A 14,724-nucleotide genomic window follows, 5' to 3' on the forward strand; every position below is an offset into this window, starting at 1 on the left:
TGGTTTATTGCACGTTACGCCCAAAAAACACCCATTATTCATTAAGAGAATAGGGACAACCCGTTTAGACCATGCACCGGGCGCGGCGGCCATTTTCCCGTCGTTAAACTAGCAAAAGTGGATTCGGACATGCCCTGAGTGCACCTGCGCCGTGCGCTTTAGACCATGCGCTTAGATCATTAAAATAGGGCCCAATGTTTGTGTACAGTATGTGTGCGTGCATGTGCAGTGTTGCTGTAAAAGCTGCTTCTCAAACTACTGCTGAACAGTGAACTACATACAGTATCTGATTGGTATACAAATGGCGATAAGAAGAAATATGATTAAGCCATACTTCTTGTGCAGTCTTCAAGCCACTGGACACCATTGGTCTACATGATATAACTAAATACATCAACCAAATGAATCCTGAAGAGCATGTGCGTGTTGCAGCGGGTTAACTGCATGAATATGCCAGTATGAGTTCAGTTCTGGATGAATGCATGTGTGAATTCATATGAGTGTGTGTCATTTCTGTCAAACTGCTCTTCTGTAGGGATGATAATAAGAGCCTTTTTTAATCATACTACTGAAGTTTATGAACAGGAGTGGATGAGAAAGCTGCTTTGTGTCTTTCCAGGGTTTAACGGGTCCAATCGGCCCCCATGGTCCTGCGGGACCCAATGGTGAAAAGGTACTAAAGTTATCAGTTTATTATCAGTTTGTTAATCTGTTGAACATCTAATATTAATCACTACCCCGTACATTTCTCAGGGAGAATCTGGACCTGCAGGACCGTCTGGAGCTGCTGGTACTCGCGGTGTTCCTGTGAGTCTCCCCCAAACTATATCAGTATTCAGAGACCTGTGTTCAGAATAGTGGCATTTATCTGCTTTCCATACATTCTACATTGAAGTCAACATATTTCTGCAACTTGCCTATGTAACTCATTGCATGCAGTAATCTTCTGTTGCTCAAAGATGAAATTAAACTTTGTACGACCTCTGAATTTACATACTGAGAAGTTTAATCTGTCATGCAGTTTTGTCATACTGTGTCTCGCCTAATACGCCAGACATGATATGACACATTTGATAATAAAATTCTAGTCACGTTCATTCTTATGTTCACTGGAAAGGGCAGTTGTTTGAGACCCGAAACCATGATCAATGCAATACTGTGACTGACTAAGTTTCAATACAGGATCAAGTCAAATTGTCAGCAGTTAAATTTATATAACTCAATAATCCACATACAAAGTTAATTCAAAGTTTATTCAAAGTTTTTTTCTTTTTGTTTAATCAAATGTAAATTCAAGTCCCAGTCACATTTTCTTTGTTAAATAAACTTTAATATTCTATTTTATATTTTTACATTAACACTGTAATCAATATTCTGTGTATTAAAGCCAAGTATGAATCTCATCAAGTTAGTGTTTTTAAGCATTTTACATTTATTCCCAAATAATAACTCAAGGAAGTAACAATTTAAACAATTTATTTTATTCGTGAAGTTATGTTCAGCTATTTTTTTAATAGTTAACTTTCAACTGAATTTTTCAGATCATCAGTCATCAAAGCTCAGTAAATAACACAGACACAGAGATTTACTTTAAATTTGACCAAGCTGATTACTCACTAAAAACTCCCACAGATCATGTTTTCAGGCTATTTTAAGTCTTATTTTGATGTAACAAAGTGGTTATATCTAAGTGTGTGAGTTGTTTACTTTTTTAATTGTCTTCCCATTAACGCCATTATATAGTTCTTTCAGACTGATTTGCGAACTTGGAGCGCACACAAACACAAGTCGAACATAACCAGTCAGATCCAAATCATATCGCCATGGAGGCATTGTCTCCTCTCACGTGATTTTCCCTCATTCATTCTCAGTTACCCCCCCACTGCACGCTTTAGTTGATCTGTTGGTTAAAACTCAGTGGGCTCAGGGGAGGCGAGAGATGCGGACTCCTGCTGTAACTTTACCTGCTGGTGTCGCTGTTGGACAATGTTTCTTTAGAAATATGAGTGATTTATACACTTTTTAATGTTATATTTTGTAATATTTGCGTTTTTACTACTTTTTTTTTCTTATCCAGTATTTTGAGGAGGCACTACCTCCATTGCCTCCTCGGAGGAAACGCCCCTGATAGATAGATAGATAGATGGATAGATGGATGGATGGATGGATGGATGGATGGATAATTGTATATGCTTTATACATATGCACTTCTAGGAAAAGAATGTGACATGAGCAACCTCTATAAACTAAAGCACTGTTTTAACCGATGGTATGGCATCATTATTGTACATACAGTATAAAAATGTACTAGTATGATATAATAAAACTAAGGCTTTATGTTTTTGACAGGGTGACAGAGGAGAGACTGGTCCTTTTGGTCCTGCTGGTTTTGCTGGTCCACCTGTAAGTACAGCAATGGCAATCTTAATAGCTGCACCTCATCTTTACTCTTTCTTCAGTAAAAGTCTCAGATGCTCTTATACGCCAAGCTCACACAATCTGACCATCAAACTACTGGAATAGCTGTTTTTTTTTTTTTTTTTTGTTATAGCAGTGCACAAACGAAACCCACAAATAAAAAGGGCTTTGGACTAGATATTACCCAGCTAATGGTGAAACCAGTCATCTAAGTGTTTGTGCACTTATTTGTGCAGAAAATAAAATGAAGAGGTGAAAAAGATGGAAAGATGGAGCAAATGACTAAAAGTGAATGCTTATAATTGCTTGGCCTCATTTATTTAATAAAGCAAGAACTGAGATCTCAGTGATCAGTAAAAGAGAAGGCAGATGAGTTTGCTGTCTAATCATAAATGATGTAATGACATGGCTCATTACCCAGAACAACACGCCAAACAAGTTATACAATTATTCTGTCTCAGAACTTGTCATATCACACACGTTTAAAACTGTTAGTGTAACTGCACCAGTGATGGCAGCGAGCTCTGATGTGGCTGCAGAGACAAACTACAGCTTTATAATGTCAACGATTTGTGTGCAGTTAAAGTCCCTCCTAAGCATCTTCTGTTCTGAAGTTGATTCAGGAGCTGGAGCTGTGAGAATGGTTGCCAATTCAATTGTTTTTAAATCATCACTCATTTTAGCATTGCGAACTTATTTTGGGACATATTTAAGGAAATGTAGCAGTTTTATGAAAATTCTAATTCAAGAACTGAAGTTCATACAGTCATGAATTTTACAACAAACTTGAAATTAATAGATTTAACATTTTAACAGTGATATTAAGGATGGATGAACTCCCATTGCATCTTGATTAATGACATAAAAAGGTGTGAGTGTTGAACCACTAACAGCACTGACAGCTACATTGTTACTGATTGTTCACTGATTGATCTGGATATGTTAGGGTGCAGATGGACAGCCTGGCGTTAAGGGAGAGCAGGGTGAAGGTGGGCAGAAGGGTGATGCTGGTGCACCGGGCCCTCAGGGGCCTTCTGGAGCTCCAGGTCCTCAGGTAACATCAGCCAAATGAATTTGCTTTCCCGTCTCAAGACAACATTTGCCCTGTATTGCTTCATATTGTGTATTCCTGCTTTGGTTATAGGGACCAACTGGTGTGTCTGGACCAAAAGGGGCTCGCGGTGCTCAAGGACCTCCTGTAAGTACAAACAAAAGGGCATTCTTTGTAAATGTAGATCATGAAACTGAAATTTTATTTTTATGAATTTTGTAGGGTGCCACAGGTTTCCCTGGATCCGCTGGTAGAGTTGGACCTCCTGGACCCAATGTAAGTAAAACAACGGACCTATTCACTATAACAAAGACCTCACTTGAGGAATAACTGCACAGTATAAAAATGTACATCATTAGTGTAGTATAAAACATTTGATTAACCTAATGTGTGCATCAGTCCAAACTACTAATGCTCAGCCGAAGCTTCTAGGTGCCTAATGATGTACAGATGTCCTGTCACATCCTGTGTCCATCATGTACTCTACACCTCAGGATCTTCATTCATGTTAATGTGCGTTCTCAGGGTAACCCGGGTCCCGCTGGTCCTGCTGGTCCTCCTGGTAAAGATGGTCCAAAGGGTGTGCATGGTGACGGTGGACCTCCTGGAAGACCCGGTGACGCTGGGCTGCGTGGGCCGGCTGGGACTCCTGGCGAGAAGGGAGATCCTGGAGAAGATGGCCCTCATGTATGTAGTTTTACTGGATCTCATTTAGCATGGCTGTCTGTCAGTGGGAATATACAGCATTTCCACCTCAACACATAGTAAAAATAGTAACACTCTGAGTCTAGTGATTTAGCCTGTCCAGACTCATTTTGTGATGAGTGAAACATTTTTAGGTTCTATTGTTGGAGAATAATATGATTTTGTCATTGTGGCTTTCACTTCTGTCCTGTCCCAGGGTCCGGATGGGCCTGCAGGTCCTCAGGGTCTGGCTGGCCAGCGTGGTATTGTTGGACTTCCTGGACAGCGTGGTGAAAGAGGTTTCCCCGGCCTGCCTGGACCCTCTGTGAGTCTCCACCGTCCCAGATAAACACTCTGACATTTAGGATAGTAATGATGACAGTGACAGGAGACAGAGAAACTGTTTCAGTCATAAGATTTTTATCAGATTTTCCTTTAAGGTGAACTTTATGTACGTAGTTCTACTTTGCCTGCTTTTCAGTTCCCAGTGAATATGACAAATAGATAAAAGCATGAGAATGTTTTTCAGTGTTTGAGGATCAACTGCCCTTGCCGATGAAACACTTTGCTGTGAATGCATTAAAAAATAATAATAAATAAGTACAGTTGCAAGATAGTGTATGAAGGCACTTCTGCTTTGCTTGCCTCGTGCACCATTAACCACAGAGACAAGAAGTTTTCTCAATGTCAACAAAAATCACAACAGCATGACTAAATATCAAAAGGCATGTTGTTAAATATGGGATTGATCATTTCTCAAATAGCACTTACAGTTAAGAAATAGCAAAGGACAGAGAGTTTTATGCAGGCAAATGCAAAGCTAATACAGGTGGCTCACGTTCAGCTGATGAATCCCCATCACAGGGTGAGCCTGGTAAACAAGGAGCTCCTGGTGGACCTGGAGACCGTGGACCTCCTGGACCCGTGGGAGCGCCTGGTCTGACAGGACCTGCTGGGGAACCTGGGAGAGAGGTATGTTACAACCAACCATGGTTCTCGTGATTTACTTAAGCACAATCCTTAAAATCAGCCAGCTGTCAGACCAAAGAAAATATGCAAACTGCACAGTGTATGGAGTTCAGGTCACACCTAAGTTACAGTGGGTTTAGAAAATAATCACGTGTTGCTTTGCAGCCTGAAATGAAGACACAGTTTTTGTTTTATCCAGCTGTATTTACTCAGTGCAACTTATAACATCCAAGTGAAAGATAGAACACCAACATGTCAGAAATAAATAAATAAAAAACAGAATCACTGAGTTGGAGAAAGGATCAGCTCCTCCTAAAAATGACTTGTAAACTCAATCAGGTGTAGCTGATCACCTTCTCAATGGCACACAAAGCCATTTGACTTCCAACTGTGATCAGCTGTGCTCATTTTGATCAGCTCAGCATGAAAAGAGCTTTCCTGTAGCATTTCAGTCATTGGTAGTGCAACTGAAGCAAACAATCAGCTATGGGTGGCAAGACATTGTCAAAAAATCTCCGGGATAAAGTTGTGGACAGACACAAGTCAGGAGATGGAGACAAAAACATTTCAAAGGCTTTATCAATGCCTAGAAGCACAGTGAAGTCTATTATTAAGAAGTGGAAGGTGTTTGGTAAAACACAGAGCCTCCCTGGATCAGGACGTCACTCCAAACTGATGAAAGAGCCAGAGGAAACTGATCAGAGAGACAACCGAGAGCTACAGCAACTCTGAAGCAGCTGCAGGAGTTTATGACAAAGAGTGATCATTGTGTGCATGTGACAACAATATCACAGATTCTCCACAGATGTGGCTTTAATGGAAAAAAGCCGCTCCTCAAGAAAAGCCACATGCAGTCACGACTGAGCTTTGCCAAGTCCTGTTATGGGCTGTTTCTCTGCAGCAGGAACTGGAGCACTCGTCAGGATAGAAGGAAACATGGATGGGACAATATACCGTCAAATTCTTGAGGAAAATCTGCTGCCCTCTGCCAGAAAGCTGTCAATGGGAAGAAGGTTTACCTCCCAACATAACAATGAGCCAAAGCACACGGCAGAACTGACGCACAGTGGCTGAAGGAGAAGAAGCTGAATGTTCTTGCATGGCCTCGTCAGAGCCCAGACTTAAACCCCACATTTAACTGAACTTGAGCAGTTCTGCAAAGAAGAGTGGGCAAATATTGTAAAGTTAGTAGAGACAAATCCCAACACACTAAAGGGTGTAATTAAAGCAAAAGGTGCTTCAACAAAATACTGACTCAAGGGGCTGATCCTTTTTCCAACTCAGTTTTTTTTTTTTTTTTGTTCTGACATGTTGGTGTTCTATCTTTCACTTGGATGTTATAAGCTGCACTGAGTAAATACAGCTGGATAAAACAAAAACTGTGTCCGTCTTCTTTTCAGGCTACAAAGCAATACACATGATTATTCTAAAGGGGGGCTGATTCTTTTCTAAACCCACTGTATGTTTCATATATTACATTCTGCACAAATCCAAATGTGTGAGTTTTGCTCATGTTTTGTGTGCTTGGCGTTACTTGCATTACATAACTCATTTGAAATCTAAGTCACAGCACATGATAAAAAGTTGTGACTTATAGTTCGGAAATTACTATAAACCAGTGGTTCCCAATCCTGGTCTTGGAGTCCCCAGCGCTGCACATTTTATATGTCTCCTCAATCAAACACACCTGAATCTAATTATCAGCTCGTTAGTAAAGACTCCAAGACCTCAAATGGGTGTGTTAGATAAAAGAGACATCAAAACTGTGCAGTGAAGACCGAATATTTGACAGAAAAAGTAGTACTTGTTCACACAAGTCACAGAGTGTTGATGACAGCCAGCAGACTTGAGTGTGCAGAAGCAGCTGTTTGTAAAGTGCTCCCATTTCCAATCCCAGAACTGACATTTAGAGCTTGTGCTTTGATCAGGTTGAGCAATTTCACAGCTTCATTGAGGACACGCTGAAGATCATTTGGCGTGTTCTTGTCTAGACTCGTCTATGTATTATACAGTGAATCCACATGGCTGTCATCTTTAAGCCTTGCAATGAGACAGCTGTCACGGCCCATCACTGATTTTGTACCATCGCTGCATTTTACCAGTTTATACTGTGCTCTATCATGAAATCGTTCAGTTAGTTGAAAACGGCCCGTTTTGTCCTCCACTTCAGAATGTAGTTGTTGAAGTCTCTCTCCGGTCCAGTGTATTATTGCCAGTAGCTACTATTCTATCTGTTCCTGGAGCCCCTGGCACTGCACAGCTTCATCATTCCTGGCTGGTGGAACGATCTTCCCACCCCTATCCGGAATGCTGAATCCCTGACCATTTTCAAGCAACAGCTGAAAACTCATCTTTTTCGAAGCTACTTGACTTCATCATCATAAAAAAAAACAAAAACAAAAAGAACAACAACTTCTATCTCTTTATCTATTCCTTCTCTTTCTAGCGTGTACTTATTTAAAAACTTGGTATTACAAGCACTTCCTGTATCTGTTTGCCTCTTTTAAGAAGAATCGCTTTATGTATCCCCCAATTGTAAGTCGCTTTGGATAAAAGCGTCTGCTAAATGTCTAAATGTAAATGTAAATGTACTAATCATGTCTTTGCTCCCTGCCTTATAGACAATGCTATTTCAAGATTTTTGCATCCTTATGGACAAATTTCCTGAATGTTTTTTCCCAGATATTTCATTGCATTGCCTTTCCGACATTCCCAGAGTTCCCAGTTCCCCCATCTAACCAGAGATCAATCCTTCTATAGGTTTCTGACACCAATTCAAACAATGGAGGTTGAATATTTAGGTTTAAATATGCAGGTTAAATAGGTTTACATATTTATAATACCAACTCTAGTATACTATTTGTACCATTGCTAGTATTTTAATGCATTTAATACAAAGAAAGACAAAGTCAGCTGCATCTCATCAACTGAAATGTAAAACCAGCTCTTCATTTCATGCACAAAATTCCAAACCCAAAACTGAACAAATGTTCCTTCCGTTTCATACACATAAGAGTGGATACAAAAAAAAATAACTTTTTGAACAAAATGCATTCATCATTGAAGTGTAACTGCATTTTGTAATGAAACTAACTTATTTAATCAGTTCACCCAAAAAAGAAACCAATAAAATAAACTCAGACAAACAACAAACCAGTTCTTTATATAAAGCAAAATATGAATGATTCAAGTAGAGCACTGTGAACGAGGATTTTGGTTTCCAAACTGCATTTGTAAAACAAAATTCACCGAAAAAGTATAATTTTGTCATCATTTACTTTCCCTCGTGTCTTTCCAATTCTGAATGACTTTCTTTCTTTCTTCTGTGAAACATAAAATATCTATTGAAGATGTCTCAGTGTTGTGTGTGTGTTCAGCAGCAGTCATACAGGAATGAAATGGCATGAAGCTAATTAAATGAGGGCAGAATTGATATTTTTCAGTATCAACTGTACTGAAATAATGAATGGCTGAAGTGTTTACTACTTAGGACAGTGGTGTGCATTCCTGTTCCTGGGGATCTGCCTTCCTAAAGTTCACCTCCAGCCCAAATCCAACACACCTGAAGCAGCCCATCAGGATCTTCAGGAGAATTTGATCATTACAGACAGGTGTGTTGGATCAGGCCTGGAAGTGAACTGCAGCACTCTAGGAACAGGAAAAGCCCATCCTGACAGCTATAAGATGAGCTGTCTCGCTTGCAGAACGTGCTCACCTTCATACTCCTCGTATGATGAATTGGTGCGAACCAGCTGTCCTTACTAAAAAGGAAGCATAATGCCTGTTAGAATTGACTGTTTGCCAGATTTAGCAAACAAACGTGCAGCAAACTGTGAAATGAACAGATTAGCCTAAACCACCACAAGCTATTTCTCTATGACCAATTCCCCATAAAGAAACTGAGAGTGTAGCATCTCTGGCTGTTGGAGAGGAGAGGAAAGGAGCGAATCCAAATGTAGATACAAAGAAGTGTTACCCAGGTTAACACAGTGTTAAGCGTTTACATGGTTAGGGCCGTTTGGATGACAGAGTAATGAATGATTGAACATTTCTTAAGGACTTACTGCAAATTAAAAACTCTGCTTTCACACACAATATAAACCAGTTTTACCGTTTCCCAACAAACATGAAAACCAATCAACAAGATGCCTTGTATACAGTTGCTTGTTGTCTTGAAGCTGAGATTAATCAGTACGCACATACATGCTGTACATACATAAAGCGCTCACAGCGAGTTTAATATTATAATTTTTTTTTTTTTTTGCAGGGCAATCCCGGATCTGATGGTCCTCCTGGCCGAGACGGTTCTGCAGGAATAAAGGTGGGCATCAAAGAGGATGTGTATATCCATCTACTTTCTTATAAGGCCTCCATAGACGTGGTTTCACTAAGCTGTCCTTGTTGTTGTGTGGTCTGAGTTATGCTTGCTGACTCACTGCATCACGGTCTGTGTTCTGTTCAGGGTGACAGAGGTGACACTGGTCCAGCTGGTGCTCCTGGTGCTCCAGGTGGTACTGGTGCTCCTGGTCCAGTCGGACCCACCGGCAAACAGGGAGACAGAGGAGAGGCCGTAAGTACAGATTCCAAGAGATCTGAGATTTTTTACCATAAATGTTCTCAGTTTGAAATGAATGAAAGCTATTTAAATAAATAAATTCAGTATCGATACTCATGTCATTTTTCTCAACAGTGTGGAATGTGTATGAGTGACTTTACAAATGCTATAAAAACACCAATCAAAATTGTTGAGACATTCCAAGCTTTCCTAGTTGAATTTCCCTTAAAATGTGATGTTGCATCTGGAAAGTGGTATGGCTGGATGGGATTATGCCTCAAAGCTGCCATTAATACATAGTAAAAGAGTGGAAAGCACAGGCCTTTCCAAAAATACACTACTGGAAATGACTAGACAAAAAAAAAGGATTTATGATTTACAATAGGTGATTTTAAGCCAAAAGATGACATTTTACATAGAACGCACTTGATACACTCATTACTTTTAACTGTAGGGACCTAAAGGACCTGCTGGACCTCTAGGGCCTGCTGGAGCTCGGGGAATGCCTGTGAGTGCTTCTCTTCCCACACATGAGTAACAGTCTGGTCCTTTTCTTGATTTATTTACTTGATTCTGCTTTCAATGCTCAATGTGCCAATTTATGCACAAAAAATTGAATGTAGACTTTATAGATTTAATGTAGAGTTGCAATGCTCATGTCCATTAATTACAGGGCCCACAAGGCCCGCGCGGAGATAAGGGAGAGGTTGGCGATTCAGGTGAGAGAGGACAGAAAGGACACAGAGGTTTCACCGGTCTTCAGGGTCTGCCTGGGCCTCCTGTAAGTTGCTATTTCTTTGTGACATATTCAGCTAAAGTATTCCATATGCAGATACTGAGGTAAGATGTAATGTGATAACACTCCACACACAGGGGCAACCTGGTGACCAAGGAGCTTCTGGACCTGCTGGACCCGGTGGAGCAAGAGTATGTAGCCAGGAACATTATTACTACATCTGTATTTACACTGGTGTCAAACCCTGCAGAGTTTAGCTCCAACCTTAATCAAACACAAGGGGCCTCATTTATAAAATTTGATCTTAGAGTGTACCTATGCTAAAACCCACAGCAACGTTCATATTTTAAAAGATCACTGACATGGAAAAGCACCATGTCAGGGTTTAAGCAGATGTACACACTTTTCCTTGTGGCTATGTGGGATGGTTATGCAACATTTTAAAAATGAGGCCCAAAAATTACTTGAAAGGTACAGGCAAGTATGTTAGAGCAGGTTGGAACTAAACTCTGGAGGCCAGCAGCTCTACAGGAGCAGGATTGGACACCCTTGTATTATGCAAACGGGTGATGCTGCGCTGAGACTTAGACTTCTGACTCTTTCCAGGGACCCCCAGGCCCTGTTGGTCCAGCTGGAAAAGATGGAACCAATGGTTTGCCTGGACCCATCGGACCCCCTGGACCTCGTGGCCATTCTGGAGAGACTGGGCCAGCCGTGAGTAGCAAAGCGAAGACTAGATCTATACAGCGTTATCCCAAACACTTCACATTTTGTTTGCCCCCCTAGTTAAACACACCTGAATCAAGCCAGTTAGTAGAGACTCCAAGACCTGAAATGGGCATGCCAGATAAAGGAGACGTTCAAAATGTGTAGTGTTGGGGATACTCAAGGACCAGGGTTGGGAAATGCTGGTCTTAAAAATTCTGATTAAACAAAGTTTGCTGAAACGTAAGGCCATTTGTTTAACAGTAAATACACTGCTTATTCTCAGGGCCACCCAGGAAACCCTGGTTCCCCCGGTCTCCCTGGCCCACCAGGGCCTGGCATCGACATGTCTGCTTTCGCTGGTTTGTCTCATCCTGAAAAGGCTCCTGATCCTTTGAGGTACATGAGGGCAGACCAAGCCGCCGAAGGTAATGTTCAGCATGATGCAGAGGTCGATGCCACTCTGAAATCCCTGAACAACCAGATTGAGAACATCCGCAGTCCTGATGGTACTAAAAAGAGCCCGGCCCGGACCTGCAGAGACCTGAAACACTGCCACCCAGACTGGAAGAGCGGTGAGTTTGGCCTGCAGGCATGAGCAGGCCTTATGTGGGAGGGTTGGCTTCTGCCTTGATAAAGTATAGGGGATATGTGCTGTAAATAGATTTCAAGATGGCGCCTGTGTGTTTGGCTGGCCGTCTGCTGCTCTCTTGTTTACTTGAAACTTGAAATAAAATTCTGTCTCTCTGTAGGTGAATACTGGATTGATCCTAACCAGGGCTGCACCGTAGATGCTATGAAGGTGTTCTGCAACATGGAGACCGGTGAGACCTGCATTTATCCTAAACCCGCCAATATCCCACGCAAGAACTGGTGGACTTCCAAGGGAGCTGAACACAAACACGTTTGGTTTGGAGAAGCCATGAATGGTGGATTCCATGTGAGTCTTTCTCTTTCTGGTCCTGTTGACCCTTGAGTTGGATTCAGGACTATTCAGAACTATTCTTTAGGATTTAGATCATCTCTGTCTAATGTACTTTCTTCCATTTTCCATCCCCAGTTTGGCTATGGAGACGACAATCTGGCACCTAACACAGCAAGCATTCAGATGACTTTCCTAAGACTGCTGTCCACAGAGGCCTCGCAGAACCTCACCTACCACTGCAAGAACAGCGTGGCCTACATGGATGAGGCCACTGGAGACCTGAAGAAAGCTCTGCTGCTGCAGGGATCCAATAATGTGGAAATCCGAGCTGAGGGCAACAGCCGCTTCACATATACTGTTCTTGAGGATGGTTGCAAGGTGAAGAAACACTTTTGACCAGGCTTGGGATTTAATAATAATAATAATAATAATAATAATAATAATAATAATAATAATAATAATAATGGAAGTGAATGTAACCATAATAGTTCTAGAGCTGTTTCAGTGCAGCAAAATGACACAAAGGCCCTGTATTGCACCTGGTATTAAGATGTGTTTTGGTCGATCAGTTCACAAGTAGACGAGGGAGACACATTCCCGTTCACACCTGCTGTTTTAATCCATCTATTCTGTCCACTTTCAACCAACTCAGTATTTCTTTTGAGGAGAGGGTATGTGGGTCACTGAATGTGGGCTTTTTCTGATCTTTCGATCTAATATTGTGAAATAAACTCATGAAATTTACATATTTATAAAGCTATTTTTAAAAAGTGCACTGCATGGATAAAAATTCTGCTAGACATATCAGTCAGAATTGCACTGTGAAAAAAGAATCACACGTTATAATGGCATTCATTATAAAAAACATAAGCCTATAAACATCTATCAATGCTTATAAATTATATGTTGTGTGCATTCTAATTTTGTCAGTTAACGGATAGGAAATGAACATCGTAATGTTTAAAGAATTAGCTCAGTCAGCGAGAGTAGGTGGACTTTAGTGGCTGTTCGAACACATTTTCATATGCGTTTTCAACTTCCTCTGGAAGTGATCAGAAGTGGACAAGCTCAAAACATGTTAAGAGCCCGTTCACAACTGTATTTAGCGTTGACCACTTGTGATCGGATCAACAAAAACTCATCTTAATACCTGGTGTAAACGGGGCCAAAGAGAGCAAGTAGACAACAATGCTTTTGTGTTTTTGTCCTCACAGGTTGTATGCAACAACAAACATACAGTGCTACCAGTATAATGTGATTCACAAACTCAGGAAATATTGTTACACTGCTTTCTAAAAACAGACAAGCAGTTTAGTAGAATGCAAAAACATGTTCTGTGTAAACACTCCTTACAGCTGCGTTTTTTTTGTGTGTTTTTTTTTGTCCCCACAGAAACACACAGGACAATGGAGCAAGACGGTCATCGAGTACAAATCCCAGAAGACTTCACGCCTACCCATTGTGGACATTGCACCGATGGATATTGGAGGAGCAAATCAGGAGTTTGGAGTGGATGTGGGTGCCGTCTGTTTCTTGTAAAGAAAGAGGAACAGATGAAACTGGGATACAGAACAAATGAGAGCTATAACACACACTCGAGAGCGAGGAACAAAGAAAGAGAGAAACTAAAGAACTAGACATTTTTAAGTGGGACATCTTTATGACTAGAAAAAAAAGTGCTTCCGAAAGTATTTTTTAGGATATGCACTGGTAGACACTAGAGGTACTCATCTGTGACTGACCTGCCATTCCCTGACCCTCGGCACTCTCCATCTCCAGTGTCTGGTCAGAACTCTGGGAACATCTCACAATCCAACGGAACGCTACATAAGGGAGTATGCCAGAGAAAAAGACCGCAGTAGAAGTGTGTCTTGGTTTTATTTATTTATTGTTAAGGTGCTGTTTCCCCCTGTGCATTTGAATCAAGAGTTGTACATCAGTGAGTCCCACACTAAGTATTTTATAATTTTCATCTATAATTATCGGACTCACACATTTTACAACAGCCTGAACTTTGAGAATCACATGCAAGTGTTCGTCTTTCTTATCCCCACAGTGTATGTAAATTACTGTGCATTAAAACATAATCAATGGTGCTAATCTTATAAAACACCCTGCATTTTTTTTCCAACGACCGGTTATATAATAGACATCTAATTGTTTATCTGTGTATATGTGTTCATGCATTAAAGTTAGATTTTTTTCAGCCCTATTATGCCACACTATTCAATGTACTTTTAAAAGAGACGTTCCACATATGTGGTCTGTAGCCCAGTTTTGAGTTTTCTTTTTTTAAGCTACCTCATGCTGTAAAAAAAAAACCATCACAGAAAAAGTAAAGCCTTACTAATTTGTAAAGTCAGCATTAAGCCAGACTGTGCTCTGGTCAGAGTTCAAAAGAGAAATGTAGTTCTTTCCCCTGCTCCATGCTACTCTTTATAAAATAACTTTATTGAATGGCCCTAAGCACATTGGGTAAAATTACCTTCAGTCTCACAGCCTGTCCTTTGAAAACCTATGTACGTGATCGTGGAAAAGCTAAGAACTGTCTTATTGTTTTTATTTTGTTATGTTTTTAATGAATGCAAATGTACGACCTAGACATTGCTTTTATCCCTTTTCCTCATTTTTTGTTTCTTTGTTTTAGATGCACTCTTAATCATAGGTTAAGAGTGCATCAA

The 14,724-nt window shown here is 40.7% G+C and overlaps 1 protein-coding gene across 2 annotated transcripts in view; it reads left to right on the top strand.

Annotated features, from left to right (window-relative positions):
* LOC107715436 (collagen alpha-1(II) chain-like) overlaps positions 1-14,332 on the top strand; it is a 45,595-nt gene extending 31,263 nt beyond the window's left edge. For both annotated transcript variants that reach the window (XM_016521581.1, XM_016521582.1), the window contains 16 exons: positions 3,365-3,472; positions 3,563-3,616; positions 3,692-3,745; positions 3,995-4,156; positions 4,371-4,478; positions 5,018-5,125; positions 9,390-9,443; positions 9,585-9,692; positions 10,132-10,185; positions 10,351-10,458; positions 10,551-10,604; positions 11,020-11,127; positions 11,405-11,693; positions 11,871-12,058; positions 12,179-12,421; positions 13,436-14,332. In XM_016521581.1, coding sequence (XP_016377067.1) covers positions 3,365-3,472; positions 3,563-3,616; positions 3,692-3,745; positions 3,995-4,156; positions 4,371-4,478; positions 5,018-5,125; positions 9,390-9,443; positions 9,585-9,692; positions 10,132-10,185; positions 10,351-10,458; positions 10,551-10,604; positions 11,020-11,127; positions 11,405-11,693; positions 11,871-12,058; positions 12,179-12,421; positions 13,436-13,582 — 1,947 coding nt within the window. In that variant the 3' untranslated portion in view covers positions 13,583-14,332. The remainder of the gene's footprint in view (positions 1-3,364; positions 3,473-3,562; positions 3,617-3,691; positions 3,746-3,994; positions 4,157-4,370; positions 4,479-5,017; positions 5,126-9,389; positions 9,444-9,584; positions 9,693-10,131; positions 10,186-10,350; positions 10,459-10,550; positions 10,605-11,019; positions 11,128-11,404; positions 11,694-11,870; positions 12,059-12,178; positions 12,422-13,435) is intronic.
* The last annotated feature ends 392 nt before the right edge of the window (positions 14,333-14,724 follow it).

This window comes from Sinocyclocheilus rhinocerous, unplaced genomic scaffold, assembly GCF_001515625.1.
Source record: "Sinocyclocheilus rhinocerous isolate Xijiao unplaced genomic scaffold, SAMN03320098_v1.1 scaffold2465, whole genome shotgun sequence".
NCBI classification, from domain to species: domain Eukaryota; kingdom Metazoa; phylum Chordata; class Actinopteri; order Cypriniformes; family Cyprinidae; genus Sinocyclocheilus; species Sinocyclocheilus rhinocerous.